Source organism: Sapajus apella, unplaced genomic scaffold, assembly GCF_009761245.1.
Source record: "Sapajus apella isolate SASKATOON/1434 unplaced genomic scaffold, GSC_monkey_1.0 scaffold119, whole genome shotgun sequence".
NCBI classification, from domain to species: Eukaryota; Metazoa; Chordata; class Mammalia; order Primates; family Cebidae; genus Sapajus; species Sapajus apella.
This window is the reverse complement of record NW_022437059.1, coordinates 2,747,430-2,764,940: the sequence shown is the minus strand read 5'-3', so window position 1 is coordinate 2,764,940 and position 17,511 is coordinate 2,747,430. Positions and strand designations below refer to the sequence as shown.

The 17,511-nt window shown below is 38.0% G+C and overlaps 1 protein-coding gene across 2 annotated transcripts in view; it reads right to left on the bottom strand.

The window, feature by feature from the left end:
- The window catches only part of LOC116538390 (gamma-interferon-inducible protein 16-like), a 33,167-nt gene extending 21,523 nt beyond the window's left edge, over positions 1–11,644 (bottom strand). Inside the window, exons 1-6 of one of the 2 annotated variants that reach the window (XM_032260764.1) lie at positions 11,378–11,644; positions 6,529–6,813; positions 5,499–5,614; positions 4,801–4,959; positions 2,922–3,344; positions 1,213–1,407 (exon numbers count right to left, since the gene is read on the bottom strand). In XM_032260764.1, the coding sequence (XP_032116655.1) occupies positions 1,213–1,407; positions 2,922–3,344; positions 4,801–4,959; positions 5,499–5,614; positions 6,529–6,793 (1,158 nt within the window). In that variant the 5' untranslated portion in view covers positions 6,794–6,813; positions 11,378–11,644. The remainder of the gene's footprint in view (positions 1–1,212; positions 1,408–2,921; positions 3,345–4,800; positions 4,960–5,498; positions 5,615–6,528; positions 6,814–11,377) is intronic. The other variant, XM_032260765.1, reaches the window with a different exon arrangement.
- Between the last annotated feature and the right edge of the window lie 5,867 nt (positions 11,645–17,511).

Here is a 17,511-nt window from a genome sequence, read left to right as displayed (position 1 = left end):
TCTAGAAATAGAAATTCCATTTGACCCAGCAAACCCATTACGGGGTATATATCCAAAGTATTATAAATTGTTCTATTATAAAGACACATGCACACGTATGTTCATTGTGGCACTGTTTACAATAGCAAAGACCTGGAACCAACCCAAATGCCCATCGATGATAGACTGGACAAAGAAAATGTGGCACATATCCATCATGGAATATTATGCAGCCATCAAAAACGATGAGTTCATGTCCATTGTAGGGACATGGATGAATCTGGAAACCATCATTCTCAACAAACTGACACAAGAACAGAAAACCAAATACTGTATGTTCTCACTCATAGGCAGGTGTTGAACAGTGAGAACACATGGGCACAGGAAGGGGAACATCACACATTGGGGTATGTTGCGGGGTGAGGGGTTAAGGAAGGGACAGCGGGAGTCGGGGAGGTTGGGGAAGGATAACACTGGGAGAAATGGCTGATGTAGGTGACGGGAGGATGGCGTCAACAAACCACCATCTCATGTGTGTATCTATGCAACAAGCCTGCAAGATCTGCACATGTACCCTAGAACTTAAAGTACAATAAAAAAAAAGTAATTACTAAAATAATTTAGCTGAACTACTGTGTTCCTAAACAAAGCTACCATTTGTAACAACAACAACAAATTCAAAATGGCAACAGTATAAAATCATGTGCTGTAAGGAAACTTAACAAGTGAATACCTGAATTCATATTAACAAATTGGAGCGCTTCCTTTGCATAAACCTTTGCCTGTGAAACATAATTTTGATCTTTGCAAATAATTTTAATTTTCAAGCTAGGAAATTTTATGGATCACTAAATACATGTGTATTTTAATGTTACAAACTACAAAGTGTCATACACACACACAACATTTTCCAGTCCACAAATGGAGAACAGGTGATCTTAAATCCCAACCCTGCAATCACATAAAAGTTTATGTAAAATTGAGAGTTTAATTTTTTTCAATTAAGGTCAGCTTTTCTTTCTTTTAAAAATTGTATCCTTCCTATCATATCATCCCATTCAAATAGATAAATAAATAAATAAAATGTGAGTACAAGGATAGCATCTGTTTTCTCGTGCCTTCTGCTAGGCTTCGTAAAAAAAATAAATAAACACCCACAAATCTGTTTTTCCCAAAACTTAAAGCAAATCATTTCCACTTTGGAAAACTAATATTTACCTATTTAATTCTCACCTCGATAAAACTATGCATTTCTGAAATCAGTTTTGACATCTGGTTCTTTTTTCTAAGTCGGAAGCAGAAAAGATGGAGCTTATCTCCATCTTCACAGGGGATATTGTGACATTGTCCTGTCCCCACTACATCCATTTTTCCTCTGTCATCCTCAATTTCATAGGTTGTACTCTTCTGTTTTTCATTTACTTCTTTCTGTAACAGAAAATCAATATTCTGTTCCTGAGAATGTAATTAATAACAACCACATAGAGAATAAATTCCCTTGTAAGAGAGTTAAGCAAGATACAGGACAGCACCTCCTAGTGCAGATATGTATAGGAGGCCAGATCTTTGCAGAGAGCCCTCCCTCAGTATCCTTTTTGTTTAAGTCTTTCATGTCTGAGGTATTTCTATAACAGTTCTAGAACATTGAGCTTTCTTTCTAGTTTCTATTGTTTTTACCCCCAGGGCAGCTATACTTCCCAACGTGCCTTGATACAGAAGAATCTGAAGCCCCCGATAGCCTTTTGGGGCCTCTGGTCCGCTACAACTACTTATTCAGTGAATTATGAGGTACCTGTAAGAAAAAGCAAGCTTCTAGTAACTCTCTAATGACTTTTTCTACCGTCTGCATTTTCTGAGTCTCTTCCAGTATTTGTACCCCCTCCTGAACCCAAGTCCTTGAGCTCAACCATTCCAGCTTTTTGCTTGTTACTCATCATTCTAGAAGGGGGTACATAAGAATCATCTCGCCGGGCGTGGTGGCTCATGCCTGTAATCCAAGCACTTTGGAGGCCAATGTGGGTGGATCACTTGAGGTTGGGAGTTCAAGATCAGCCTGACCAACACGGTGAAACCCCATCTTTATTTAAAAAAATATATATATGAAAAAAATCATCTCTTTTAGAGTGTGTACAGAAAGTAACTCAGGTTAAATAAAGAGTTGTTTCAGAAAACAAATATAATGAGTAGTGAACTATCGATCAGATAAGAAATTGCTTGAATCAATGGCAGAGGATGGATTTTTTTGGAGCTGGGGGTTGAAAGTCTCATACTAACTAGTTTCATGAATTTGAAAAGAACATATCAGGAAAAGCGCTCTGTGCTCTATTTTTTGGTTACTTATATATAAACGACAAATTTAGATTACCCGATTTTCCAAGTATCATCAAAATTCATATTTCTCAATTGTTCAACTTATTTTTGATGAATCAGTTTACTTGGTCAGGACATTGTCTTGCTTACTTCCTGCATTTGTTTTTCAGGCATGAACAGTCGATTCATTTCTTGCTCTGTCATAACCAGAACTCAAGCCTTGGAGGACAATACTTCAATCAAAATGAAAATAATGTGATTTTTACTACAGTAGCGATAATAGTCAAAGGGATAAACGTAGTATTATGTGTGTATGGATCTAGACCTCACACTGTCCTTGGTCATTGTGACTTAGCGTAGATAATAACAAGTGATAAAATCTTAAGTTAAGGTTTCTCAATCATTGTAAAGATTAAGGTTTAATGCTCTGGGAAGGAGAACATGGGAAAGAAACATTAACAGGTCCCCCAATCTCAGTCATAACTTCAGAGATGGCTTTATCCACCTGTCATTAGTCTTGAGAGTCCTGGATTCTAACATCCAGTTTATAGGCAAAGCTTCATCTCACACATCAAGGTTTTTAATGTCAGGTGTTGGTGAAAAAATGAAACAAAACAATTAACAGGACTTACCTTATGTAGTGTAAATATCCCATATACAGTATTTCCTGAAGCTTGTTTGTGAAGAATATCAATCTTCAGAGTTTCCTTTGCTCTGCTGATGATTTTATTTGGAACTTCAAGCTGTTGGTCAGGACCAGCTTCAGATACAGAAGATCCTTCATTGACCTCTAGGAGATTATCATATTCCAAATAATCTGATATGGCGATGATTTTCTTTCCACTGAATTTCTCCTTCAAGTTGATGTTTAAAACCTTCACGTGGAAGAACTGTGTTGGTGTAGCCACTGTAGCATGAAACATCATTTTTTTCTCCTTTTCTGGGGTCTCATATCCAAATGGCTTTGTTGCACTCAGTACCTTCACTATCATTGGGCCCTTTTTGGGAGTATTTCTTCTGGCAGTTACCTGACGTTTGACCACTGGTTTCGGGCTCTGTGTATGACAGCACAGGAGAACAAAGAAAAATGTCTAACTGAGAAATACAGAACTGCTATTCAGTGACCTCAGTGATAACACAGGACCCCAAAACTTGCAGAGATGTTTAGAGCTGGAGTCAGGGTAGAGAGGGATGGCTAGCCAGGGCAGAAGATAAATTAAATTGGTATAATAGCAAGAGGAAGTCATAGAGGAGACCATATGGTGAAAAGACGACCTTTCTCTAAACAAAATCATCCTTAAGAAGTAAAGCATAAGAGCAACACAAGACCAGTGGATACTAAAAACTGTCATGAAGTACCTTAAAATAACTTTTAGGGCCAGGCGCCGTGGCTCATCCCTGTAATTCCAGTACTTTGGGACACTGAGGCAGGTGGATCACCTGAGGTCAGGAGTTTGAGACCAGCCTGGCCAATATGGTAAAACCCTGACTCTACTAATAATACAAAAATCAGCTGGGTGTGGTGGCGGGCATCTGTATCCCAGCTACTTGGGAGGCTGAGGCAAGAGAATCGCTTGAACCGGGAGGCGGAGGTTGCAGTGAGCCGAGATCATACCACTGCACTTCAGCCTGGGTGACAGAGCAAGACTCCATCTCAAAAACAACAACAAAAATAAAAAATAAATAATTTTAGAATGAAATAATGAATTACACTATTTCTCTTGCCAGCTTAAAGTGCTAAAGCCTAAAAATAGACAAAGTTAAATGACACTTAAAATGAAAAGTGGTGCCCACCACAAACTGTAGACTTTAAGAGTGTTCAGTTATCACCAGTGTAGACAAGGCAATTTTGAGAGCACACCTCATAGTGTCCCTGCCTAAGATTCAGTTAACTTACAGCAGGTGAGAACATGTTAAACCCCTCAGAATGCCATCATCCCAGTCGGCTCAGGCTGGAGACACTACAGCGCATTCCCACCACCATAGCCTTTCTCAGTGTCAGGGCTCTTGCTGCCAGCATACTAACAGAAACCTGGGGCTCACAGTGGCTTTCCTTCAATATCTTTTCTCTGGAACATCTTGGTCTCCTTGGATTGCAATACAACACTTTTAATGAAGGGGAGTTGTTTAATCTATTAAAAAAAAGTGCTGAAGGCATGGATGACCTCATTCACAAACTAGCAGGTGCTGGAGAGGTCTGACATGGGATACTACAGTGAGCCAAGGGAAGAGGTGAAGGAGATGAGAGCAGTAGACAGTGAGCCCACAGCTGACAGTTGTGTACTCCACAGCTCCCTCTCCCTTCCCCACACAATACAGGACAGAAAACTTCCTGAAGTCAGAGATAATGCCAAGTTCATCGAGTATCCCTGTAGAAGCAATAGATTAAAATTTCTCAATACGTACATTCGATTAACTAGTAAATTATTGATGCAATTTAGTAACAGATGAAATCATTCCTGTACTTTGGGTTGAAGAAAACAAAGCAAAGGGGGACCAGGAAGAGCGTACCTCGATGGAGAAAGCGTTGGGTGGAGCTGATGATGAGGGCTGGGGAGGTGGGGAATGGCCCACAGCTGTGAACACGCTGGCTCCAGCAGGACAGGGAGGCTGTATCTGCTCCTCCGACATCTTACTCTTTTTGGTTTCAGACTTTTTTTTTTTTCTTTTCTGCAAGTAGTTTGATTTTTCTGTTATTCATTTTCAGTGCCAATTGAAGTAGAGCACATTTTCATTATTGGGTAGCAGTTTTATGATACCTAACAAGATGCTTCTTGGAAACTTGAGAGGGTGCTGCCCATCTCAGGCCAGCTGTGAGACGTGGGAATAGGTAGTTTCATTAAACAAAGAGGAGAATGTTATGCACATTATTTCTCAAATTATTTCTGTTATGGGACGTGCTGACTTGGGATTAGAAAAACTAGGTTTTTATAAACTAGGACAAAGTATTTACTTTTCTCATGCTTACAGTCCTCTCTACCAGAACAAAGATATCACATATATGTTATATATATTGGCATTATGTTTACTTATGTGTTTGGCTCACTCCTTTGATCATCAATAAGATGATCAATTATCATACAATTTGGTAAATCTAAAGCTTGATGGGAAACAGGAAGAAATAACTGTCTGCTCGAGAGGTTGAGTGGAAGAGCCACACAGAACTTCCTCTGCGGGACTTGAAGCTTGCTCTTCTTCCTGAGGCTTACCTGATCTCCAGGAGTTGCCTCTGCTCCTTTAGCTTTGACAGTGCTGATTGCGGAGGGTGCAGGTACAGCAGGATCCATTTCCTGCTTCCTCTTTTTTGATGGGGTTTGTCCTTGTGCTGGAATACATTCAATTTTATTCACAACCAATGCAGAAAAAAGGAAGATACATGAACGATCTCCGACAGCTGAAGCAGCTTCAACACAATTTGCTCTCACTTCCTGCTTGAGGGTTCAGCTGTGCTTTAGTCTACGTCTACTGCGTTAGCCCAGCCTGGCCTCAAGGAGACCAGCAGTCACAAGACCGGCACGGATCATGCTCCTCTGCGCTTTCCTCACTCCGCCCCTGTGCACTGAGCACATGCTTCCTGTGCTCTGAACTCCACGTGCCTCGGTCAACCTTTTCCCAAGTTAAAATTTAAAAATTTTTAAAGTTTTAACAACTGTTTCCATGACGCGGACTGCTTGGTCACGTTCCCCAGGTAAGCTATCCCAATTATAGAAACCAGTGAAAGGTTTCCATGAGGCAGGATATACTTACTTTGGACTTAGACTTTTTAAAGTCCTTTTTTTAACTCAATGCAACAGAGGAGAGATCATATTTCTGAGAGGCAGTCTCACATTTAAGTACTGCATTTTTTAAAATTATACAGGGTAATGCTGGGTTAAATAGTCTCAATAGAACAGATACATTAATTGGTTAAATGTGTATATCTTGAATTTAAACAATTTTTATGATTTTACCATCATATAATCTTTCTAATGTACTGGAAGTCTCAGTCCCCCTTCAACTCCCTCTCACTTTTGTTCTTCCACTAATCCCAAACACAAACTCTGAAATACATCAATCCACACTAGTAATGGAATGCACTAAATCGTCAACTCTTGGCATCTGAGGTACCAGCATTGTCTCAGCTGTTGAGTCACAAACTGGAGAAAACACATATCAACTGTGACGGGGTGGGGCTCTAATCAAGGTTGGGAAGGATTTGGGGATGGCTGCAGGGAGTCGGTGTTCCCTCTTCCCAATTACCTTTTAACTTCTCTTTTTTAAGAGTCTCAGCAAAGTCTCCAAGTGTTGGTATTTCTTTGATGATTTGTATTAGTTTGCCCAAACCAGCATCACCTGGGAACTTTTCTTCCAGCAAGTCAGCAATCTGAATTTTGTCATACTCGTCTCTCATTTTTGGATTAAGTTTCAAATCGCTGCTCAGTAAGGACTTAACCATTCTAAAATGATAATCGTTGATGCCCTCTAATCCTTTTAGTAGAACAATGTTCTTGTATTTTTTCCCCATCTTTGCAGATATAAGTGAGCCTACAAGAGAAAAATGGCATACGGTGTTACACATATATACAGACCATTTAAAAGAACATGAATGCCTATGTGAGTGAGTGGCCCATATGAAAGAGTTGTTCATGAATATGTGTAATAAAGAAGGACTTAATGACCGAATGTGCTACTGGAGAAATTGAGTGAAAAACTCCTGTGTTAGGAATGTCTAAGAAATTCTTCTCATTGAATGAGGATAGTGGAGTTGGTTCCATGTGTTAGAGGGACGTCTGAGAACAAACAATTGTGTCAGTGTTTAGAGTATTGGCTATGCAGTGTCAAAGCACTTGGTTTCTCTTTCTAGCCTTTGCTGGGGCTGGAGCCCATCCCCCAAAGCCTGCCTGTTGTTTCTTAAATCTTCCCACTATGACTGAAGCGGCCTATATGTAAATGGGCTGCAGCCTCCCACCTTACATGAATAACCTTCTGCTACAGCACCACAGTTTCACGCTGGGGCACCAACCCTATTCTTGAATCTTCCCTAGTTGGCTGTCATTAGCATCCTCCCTTCTTTGGTGCTAGACCATGGCTTCTGTTTTCCGTATCCATAAAACCATCGCTTTGCTGAAAATCCGCATGCTTTCCAGTGCAGCATCACAACATGTATTCACTGGAATTACTTCACTAGCTGTTTTATTTTTCTTCTTTCAGACTTGTCTATTTCTTTTCACACAGCCAGCTTTCTCTCTATAAGCCGCACCTCTCTTCCACTGAAATCCTTCAATTATTTCTCCTTTTTCTTTCCAAAAATTCCTTGCTTCCTGTACTGTCTCAGAGAGCGTTGAATAAGCTGCATCATTTTTACTTCTGGTACCTCCGTATTCCTCGTATCTCTGCTCCACAAAGACACAACACGCCTTACATCTTCGTGCCTCATGACTTTGCTTGTTCCTTCTTATTGCCTGGAAAGCCATTCCCACATTTTTTTCTTTGACTACTTCCCATACAAACTTAAGACTCAGCTGTGGCTTTGTCTCCTGGTAGATTTTAGAATCCTCTTATGGACAGAGTGTCACTCCTCTTGGCCTTTTAACATCTGTGCACTTCCATGATGACACTCAGTGCATGGTATGGATTCCAGTTTCTTTTTAAGTTAAGGAATGTTTTAAGATTAGGAATGATGTCTTTGTGTACCTTTTGTATAACCAAGATATTTAAATTTCTGGGGCTATTAACTGGGCCAGGCGTGGTAGCTTACACCTAAAATCCCAGCACTTTGGGAGGCCGAGGCGGGTGGATCACGAGGTGAAGAGATCGGGACCATCCTGGCCAACATGGTGAAACCCTGTCTCTACTAAAAATACAAAAAATTAGCTGGACATGGTGGCACATGCCTGTAATCCCAGCTACTTGGGAGGCTGAGACAGGAGAATCGCTTCAACCCAGGAGGCGGAGGCTGCAGTGAGCCAAGAATGTGCCATTGCATACCAGCCAGGTCAACAAGAGCGAAACCCTGTCTAAAAAAAAAAAATACAAAAAATTAGCCAGGCGTGGTGGCACATGCCTGCAGTCCCAGCCGTTTCAACCTGGGAGGTGGAGGTTGCAGTGAGCCAAGATTGCACCACTACACTCCAGACTGGGCCACAGAGCGAGACTGTCTCAAAGAAAAAAAAAAAAAATTGCTTCCTTTGTTTGCTTCCTTCTTACGAGAACATGAGTGTCCTTGGATTGAAAAGTTCCAAAGAAGGAGGGGCAAATCTACACAAAAACACATTATAGTGATACTGAAGGATATAATAAACAAAAATACTCTGAGAGCCCTCAGAAATGAGAAATAGATCAGCTACAAAGATTCAAGAATCAGATTGAGAGTGATTCTCAGTAGCAAAACTGTCTGAAGCAGGACAATGGAGTCATTTTTATGTAATGCTGGTCTAAAGTTCCATATCAATTAAGAAACCAAAAAAAAATTTTTAATGGAAAGTTTTGACTTATTTTGTGAGTGTGACAGCACAATTTATTTGCAAAATGAAAAGAGATTGGAGGTGACGGTAGGCTATGTATAATCTTTATTTCACTTAAATGTGAACCTTCACATGTTTTGTGCAATATTACTGCTTTTGATTTTGGAGTATTTATATGCCACTGGAGTTTCTAGTAAGACAATATTTAGAATATATATACTAAACAGCCTTTCTGAAGCCTCCAGATTCTTTATTTCAAAATATGTCTAGCTCCACAGTTACAGGAGAGGGGCTTTCATCTTGTCTTGAGGGAAAATATAATTTTAAATTTAGAATTTTAATTTAGGCAAAATGATATTTAAACAGAAGAGTCTCAAAAACTATCATCTGATACTCAGGGACTTTTTGCAAGACAAAGACTCATACCACACAAAAAAAATCTATTGAAAATAATATTTAATAAGAAAACAATAAATAAAATTTAAAATGCTGTCAGCCAAAAGATAGGAAAAGCGAAAAATATTCGTGTGCACGTGTCCTTATAGTAGAACTATAGTTCTACTATAAGGACACGTGCACACGAATGTTCATTGCAGCACTGTTTACGATAGCAAAGACCTGGAACCAACCCAAATGCCCATCGACGATAGACTGGATAGGGAAAATGTGGCACATATACACCATGGAATATTATGCAGCCATCAAAAACGATGAGTTTGGGACCTTTGTAGGGACATGGTTGAACCTGGAAACCATCATTCTCAGCAAACTGACAGAAGAGCAGAAGATCAAACACTGCATGTTCGCACTCATAGGCGGGTGTTGAACAATGAGAACACATGGACACAGGGAGGGGAGCACTACACACTGGGGTCAGTTGGGGGGAAATAGGGGAGGGACGGTGGGGGGTGGGGAGCTGGGGAGAGATAGCAAGGGGAGAAATGCCAGATGTAGGTGATGGGGAGGAAGGCAGCAAAGGACACTGCCACGTGTGTACCTATGCAACAATCCTGCATGTTCTTCACATGTACCCCAAAACCTAAAATGCAATAAAATAAATAAATTGGAAGAAAAAAAAAAAAAAGAAAAGCGAAAAATAAACTTTAGGTGTTCCTAATGTCTTAAAAAGAAAGCCCTGATCAAAGAGAATAGAAACAGAAATTCTAACAGCATGGTAAAGGGAGGGAAGAAAAAGAACAGGACAACTCACTAAAGTAATTATCTTAGACAGTGAGACAATATAGAAATGTCATAAATTGAAGATAGCAGATTGTTAATTACCAGCATACACCTAAAAGGTCTGATCTGCTAAGTGACATCTTTCATCAAATTTGATTTAAGAAATATAAATACATGTTAACAAAAGGTGAAAAAAATTGCTAAAAATTATCTTGCGAAGAATCACTAAAGAAAGCAAGCTTATCTATGTTTGTGTAAATTTAAATATACCTTAAGCCCAAAAGTAACTTCAGATACCTTATAATGATAAAAGGTTCAACTAGGAAATTATAACAGTTTTAGTTATAAATTTATCTAATTTTACTACAAAGCATTATTGTGAGAAAAAAAGAAAAAAATAATAAAATAAATGTATCTAGTTTATCTAATGATATTATTTATTATTATTTTATAATGCTTTGTGGTCCTATAATTATTAGTGTATATTTCTCTTTATATACACACACATGCACAGACATAACTACACACACATATATATATGAAATCTGTAATGATATAAGTTTGAACATAATAAACTTAACATTTATCTAATACATACATAAAATTCTGAAATCAACATTTTAAAATCTCACATTCCACTATACACACATATATTTCTATGTGTGTACGTTTGTATAAATGATTATATATGCATATATGTGTGTGTGAATATATATTATACATACACCTAATATATATGATTGTGAGAGAACTACAAGAAAAAAACATAAAAGATCAACATACTTATGAAAATATTAAGACACCATGTGCTTGAATAACTGTGAAACTAAAAAAACTTTTCCACTGTATGTGTACATTTGTTCTCATGTTTTTTAAAATTGGGATGATATCACATAGTACAGCTCTATGCTCAGATGTGTTTTTGACTTAATATTCTTTCATGATACTTTTTTCATGTCACTATCTTGAGAACCCACCACAGCTACCAAGTTTCCAACACTTCTTCTGGTCAAAATAACCAAAGCCGTCTTCTAAATATCAACGAATGCCAATACATACTCAGAAAATTAGTTTTAAAGTCTGCAATGGTTGGCCAGGCACGATGGCTCATGCCTGTAATCCTAGCATTTTGGGAGGCCGAGGTGGGTGGATCACCTGAGGTCAGGAGTTCAGGATCAGCCAGGCCATCACGGTGAAACCCCAACTTTAAAAAAAAAAAATCTACAGTGGTCAAAATGCATTTTCTCTTGTTCAGTCCTCAGTTGTGGTGGCGTAAAAGATGCCTGTTATCTTCCTAAGTAAGTGAAGGATTTATATCCAGCAACTCAGTTTTCACTTTTCTGAAACCCAGCCCTATTCCCATCCTCCTATGACCCTGAATAACCAATACTGATTGTCCCCTTGCCACTCTGGGGACTTCAAAGGAGTAACAAGACCTTATTTACAGAACTAGCAACAGTACTCACCTCACTGGAAATTTTTTCAACAGTGGTCCAGATCTTGAGATTTTTCAGAAATGCAGGAATCAATGCTTATTTTCTTCAAGTGACGAGATAAATCAGTAAAGTTCCCAGAAACAGAACTGCAGGATGTTGTAATTTCCTGCAATGCTAAGAAAATGAAGTATTTGCAAAGATAACAAGAAAAAAAGGCCTTGGTTGAGTCACCGAGTGATCTGACTAGTGCTGGCTCTCTACTGCTCTGCTACTGCCCAGAGAGACTGGAGTTAGGAAACAATGTGGAAACTCCTCCCACCACTGTTTTTAGGTTTCGTTTCTGTTAGAGAAAAGGAACAGTTTCCTTCTGAAGAGGGCTGAAGTGTGTGGTGAGAGGAAATGGGGGATGAGAAATTACTTTCATGGGTACAATGAACATTTGTCCTGTGATGTGTACACTAAAAGCTCTGACAGAATTACATTTGTATGTCATAAATGCATATAAATACAAATAAATCAGTATATATACATATATATATATATTTTTTTTTTTTGGTAGAAAATTTAATGGCTGAAACGAGTTCCAACATTAGAACTTTCTTACCCAGCAGACTTACATGTGGGTCCTTAGAAACCTATATTCCCTTAAATGATGCTCAAATATAAGAGAAGCAAGGTGGCTTCTCCCTCCTTTCCTGTGCACAGGGTGGCAGTGGTAGGAGATCTTGGTAGAAGCGTCTGGTACTACCAGTACTTTACTGCATCTCCTGGATGGGGAAATGCCTGGTATAAAATTGCTATTTGTTTAAATGTTACCTGAAGTATTCATCCAATTGTTAATAGTTGACACACCTGGGGCTTTCCAGATCAGAAGGTCAATATGAATATATAAATTGTTCCTCAAATTTATATAAAGGAGTTTAACACTAGCTGTCCTTTTGCCTATGACTAGGTTACTTTATCTCAATGATTAGATTTATGATTACTTATGTTTTCTGCATTATTCATGGGTAAACAAACACACGTGGACAGTAGGGCTCAGAGCTTGACAACAATGAAGACTTGAAAATCCTGGAAAATGCACTGAACTTCTGGTTCCTGTTTAATAGGAGCCTGTTTAATCCTTTGCTCAGCAATGTATTTTTCTCTGTAAAGGGCAGTGGGTACCGTTTAGAGTGCTGTAACCCCAGGAAGTCAAATAAATGGCATCATCTAGCAGATGATGTTGTGTTAACCCAGCAGCAGATCTGCAAGCAGGATGTGGCCATGATGGAAAGGAGACCCCATAGACAGTGAACGTGTACTATCCAAGGCCATCTATAGATCCAAAGAAAGCTGATTGTTTTAATCCAAACTAGGGCCATGGAGAGAATAGCTGAATTCTGGATTTGAAACTATATGAATAACTATCAAGAGGAGTAAGTCAAAAAAAAGCAAAGAGGATCTGGAATGATGGCAATAAACACTTCTGGGTTCATGATGATCTTTTACTGGCTTTGCGTTGCCGTTTATGTGGATACGTTGAGTTGGCCTTAAGGCAGTAGGTAGAGAGGGATATTAGGGAGGTCATGGAGATCCCCAATCCAGGGGTCAAAGGGTAGAGGACCCTTGGAAGTTATGACCATATTTAAAAACATTTTCTGTCTTTTTACTTAAAATCATTTTATATTCAGTAATGGCCTCAATTGGGACTCCAGTGTACAACACACAAATTACTGTCACCAGTAAAAAATTTAGGACAATGCTCCATAATTCACACTGTGAAGGTGAAATTTTCATAGATGAAGCAAAATGCTTGAAAATGTGCATTTCCTCCCACTCTGTGGCAGTGGCCAACAACTGGGAACTTGTGCTATCACACAGAAAGGTCATTAGTAGAATATACAAAAATTCCTGATAAAGCGAAAAATGTGTGAATGAACCTGTATTCCTTTTTATACTCTGATACTAATCCTCATGATCATTCAAAGTCCTCAGGAAGAGTTCCCATCAATTTGATATTCTAAGCAAAATGTTGCCAAATTCCTGCCAATGGGCCAATCCTAACACATCATTTGCTTTTATAAAGTTTTACTGAAGCACACCTGTCCTTATTTATTTTTGCATTGTCAGTACCTGCTTCACGGTGCAATGCCAAGTTAAATAGCTGCAGGAGAGTCCCTCTGGCTGCAGAGACTAAAGATGTTTACCAAATGGTTTTTTACAAAAAAAATTAACTTGTACACAGCCATCTGTGTACAGATGTGTTAAACTTTTCTCCTCAAGTAAGCAGAAGAGAAACCACACCAAGAAATCAGTCAGAGCTTTTTAAGACCATTGTAGACTAATGACTACAGACTTATGATAAGGTTAGCAATCTCAGAGAAGTAGAAATGGGGAGTGTTAAAGCCTTGTCTAACTGATTATCCCTAAGGGCCAGAACAAAATCCATTTGTATGGGAGCCTCAGTTACAAGTCTGATTTTATGCATTCGTGGGCATCAACCACCTGAACAATGTGCCTTCTCCTTTTGCCTCTCAAGAAAATAGATTTTTTTCTCAAGGAAGAAGAAGGTGATTGAGTTTTAAATGTTGAAACAATGTTACATCCCTGAGATAAAATATACTTTTTTTTATGATGCATTACAATTTATTATATATTGATAGGTTTCATTTTTAAAATTTTAATAGCTTATTTTGCATTTATTTTTGTGAAGGAATTGGCTTTGTTTTTCTCTTTGTATAATATCTTTATTTAATTTTGGTATGACAGTAAACTGGCATTTCTAAAACTGTGTACATATGTGTTAAACTTTTCTCCTCAAATATTTGATAAAATTCATGAAGTGTCTATCCCAAAACTTTCACTATAGAAAGAGTTTTTGTTATAACTGCCTTTTCTTTCGTAGATATAGGGATATTTAGTTGTTTTATTTCCTTATGAGACAGTTAAATTGTGTTTTACAGGAATTTCATCCACTGGATCTAAGTAACTAAACTTACTGGGATTATCTTGTTTCTGATATTGTTTTATTACCCTTTAAATATCTGCCTTATCTGTAGTATCATCCCTTTCCATTCCTGATGTTGATCTTTTATATTATCCCTCCTTGTTTTTCTTGATTATTCTTGGTAAACAGACTCTCTCTGAGGAGGATGTGCAGGGAAGTTCAAAGTCAGGAGGAGGGACAAAAGGGATAGTACAGGAATCTGCAGCCTTCGGCACCTACATCTAGAGCAAACAGTAAACAATGTTTTAACACCCAGCCAGAATAACACAAAAATCTCATACTAAAGGCCTATTTATTTCCGTTCCTATTGTCTAATAGTCTTCCTTTTAACAACAACTACAACAACAACAACAAAAATTGCAAAGTGTACCAGAGACAAAGAAAAGCAGAGTCTAAAGAGTCAAAAGAAGCATTGTAAGCAGACTCAGCTATGACCCTGATGTAGAAATTATCAGACAGAAAATATAAAATTGGTACAATTATTGTGTTAAAAGCGCTAGTGGAAAAAGTAGACAATGTGCAAGAACAGATGGATGTCAGCAGAGAGAAGGAAACACTAGAGAGAATCAAATGAAAATGCAGGAAATCTGAACCATTGCAATAAAAATGGAGAAAACTCAATAGAGCTGACACAACCTAGGAAAGATTTGGTTACCTTGAAGATGGCCCAGCAGAAATTTCCCAAAATGAATGCAAAGGGGGAACATAAGCCAGAATATCCAATAACTGTGGCATAATATAGTAAGATGTAGCACATGTATAGTGGAAACACCAGAAGGTAAAGAAAGAGAAAATGATGCAAAAGGAATATTTGAAGGAAAAATTGCCAATAAATTTTTTAAATTAATCAGAGGCTGAAAACTTCTGATGCAGGAAGCTCAGGTAAACAAAGGGAAAGTAAAAAACTATTATAGAGAAACGATTTTAAGAATTACCATGAACTTATTGTCAGAAACACTGCAAGCAAGAAGAATTAGAAGAGGGTGGAGAGAAATATTTGACCTGTTGAAAGATAAAACCCACAAACCCAGAATTCTGTATCCAGCAAAATTACCCTTCAATAGTGAAGGGGAGATAAAGACTTTCTCAGACAAGACTGTGGGAATTTGTTGTCAGTACACTGGCCCTGCAAGATGTGTTGAAAGATCTTTAAGGAGAAGAAAAACTATATAGATCAGAGTTTCAGACCTATGTGAAGACGAGTGTCAGAGAAGACATAAATGAAGATCAAATAAATTTTGAAAAATTTTTTTATTCTTGATTTAAAAGATTACTGTTTTTTTAAGGTAATAATAGTAACAACGTATTCAGTGATTATAGTAAAGGGATAAATGAAGTGAATGACACAAATGCTCCAGGGGAAAAGGTGGAGGTATTGGAAATTCTTTGTTATAAGGTACATGTATTATAGGTGAAGCAATATGGTGTTGTATAAAGGTAGATTAAATTGCTTAAAACTGTATTTTGGAAACTCAGGCAACTACTAAAAATTTAAAAAAAGTTCTAGTTCACATGCTAAAAGAAGAAAGAGAAAGGAATGGTAAAATGCTCAGTAAATTCACAGAAGATGGAGAAAGAGAAGGCCAAGAAACAAAGAGCAAATGCAACAAATAGAAAACAGTTATAAAATGGTAGATATTAATTTAACTACAACAATAACTACAGAAGGGCCCTAATTTGTAGCAATTGCCAAATTCAGTGATGTAACTATTACTACTTCTTTTGTCTTTATGATTTCAAATGTTTGACAACCAGAAGAAAAATTCCTGGGCATTTAATAACCACCTCTTTCTAATTTTTAGATGCCAGCACACCATTTCACCTCCCTACCTCTACACCTTCAAATATGCTCTCTCTGATGCATTCCTCAGGATAATTGACCACATATATACATAGTGTTAAGAGCTCTAGTGGAAAAGGCTATGTGTATGTGTGTGTGTGTGTGTGTGTGTGTATAAATTTAATCACTTTAATAACAAAGCAATGTAGCTATGTTACATATTATGTATATAATGTAGCTATGCTATTAAAGTGATTAAATTTATATTAATCAGGCATTATTCTGAATAAAATCTCTCTATTGTGTACCTATATATATGTATATATTTTACAATGAGGCTTCAATTTCTCTCTTTATGACAAAAAGCAGTGTTCTATTTTAATTTTCTGGCCTCATTTTCCATACCGTTCCACATATACAAAAGTTAAGGTTGTGCAGGAACATTCATATCATCTCACACTAATTGTAAGTGACATTTCTCCTGTCAGTATTACAAATGTCTTTACCTTGCTAAGAGCAGTAAGACCTATTGCGTATTGGTTTCTAATGATGCAATAGACTGTGGTATATGCATTGTTCACTTGTTCTTCAAATCAGCTGTATACAGCAGAGTTTTCCCTTATTAGAAAAACTACTATCTTGGTTGACTTGGGTCTTCTAGATGCTGAGGGTTTCAAGATCAAGGATGGCCAATTGGGTTTGGTTTCTGGTATAGGCCCTCTTCCTTCTCTATTGCAGATAGCCATATTTATGTGGGGTCCTTACCTAGTGGTGAGAACAAGAGACAGAGAGAGAGCAGGGTGGGGGCACCCTCTGATGCTTCCTCTTATAAGGGAAGAAGAAGGATCTTAGTTTACTAGTTTATAAGAAGAAGCACCTTATAAACTACCTGCCAAAGGCCTCATTTTCAAGTATCATCACATTGGGAGATTATGGCTTCATCATGTGAATTTGGGTGGCATAATCCAGTGTGTGCCAATAATTGAAGCTATTTTCTAAAGATTAGGTGAGGAGTTAGTGTTGGAGCCAGATTCAAACCAGATTTAAACCAGATCGATCTTATTCCAAAGCCCATACACTTGACTGCTAAGCAGGATTACTTCCCTGATTTACTAATTTCTACACACATTTTATTCTTTAGCAAAACATCCATATCCTTTTTTTTAAAATTAAATTTAATTTTATTATTTCTTTTAATTGCATTTTAGGTTTTGGGGTACATGTGAAGAACATGCAAGATTATTGCATAGGTACAGACATGGCAGTGTGATTTGCTGCCTTCCTCCCCTTCACCTATATCTGGCATTTCTCCCCATGCTATCTCTCCCCAACTCTCCACCCCCCACTGTCCCTCCCCTGTTTCCCCCCAACAGACCCCAGTGTGTAGTGCTCCAA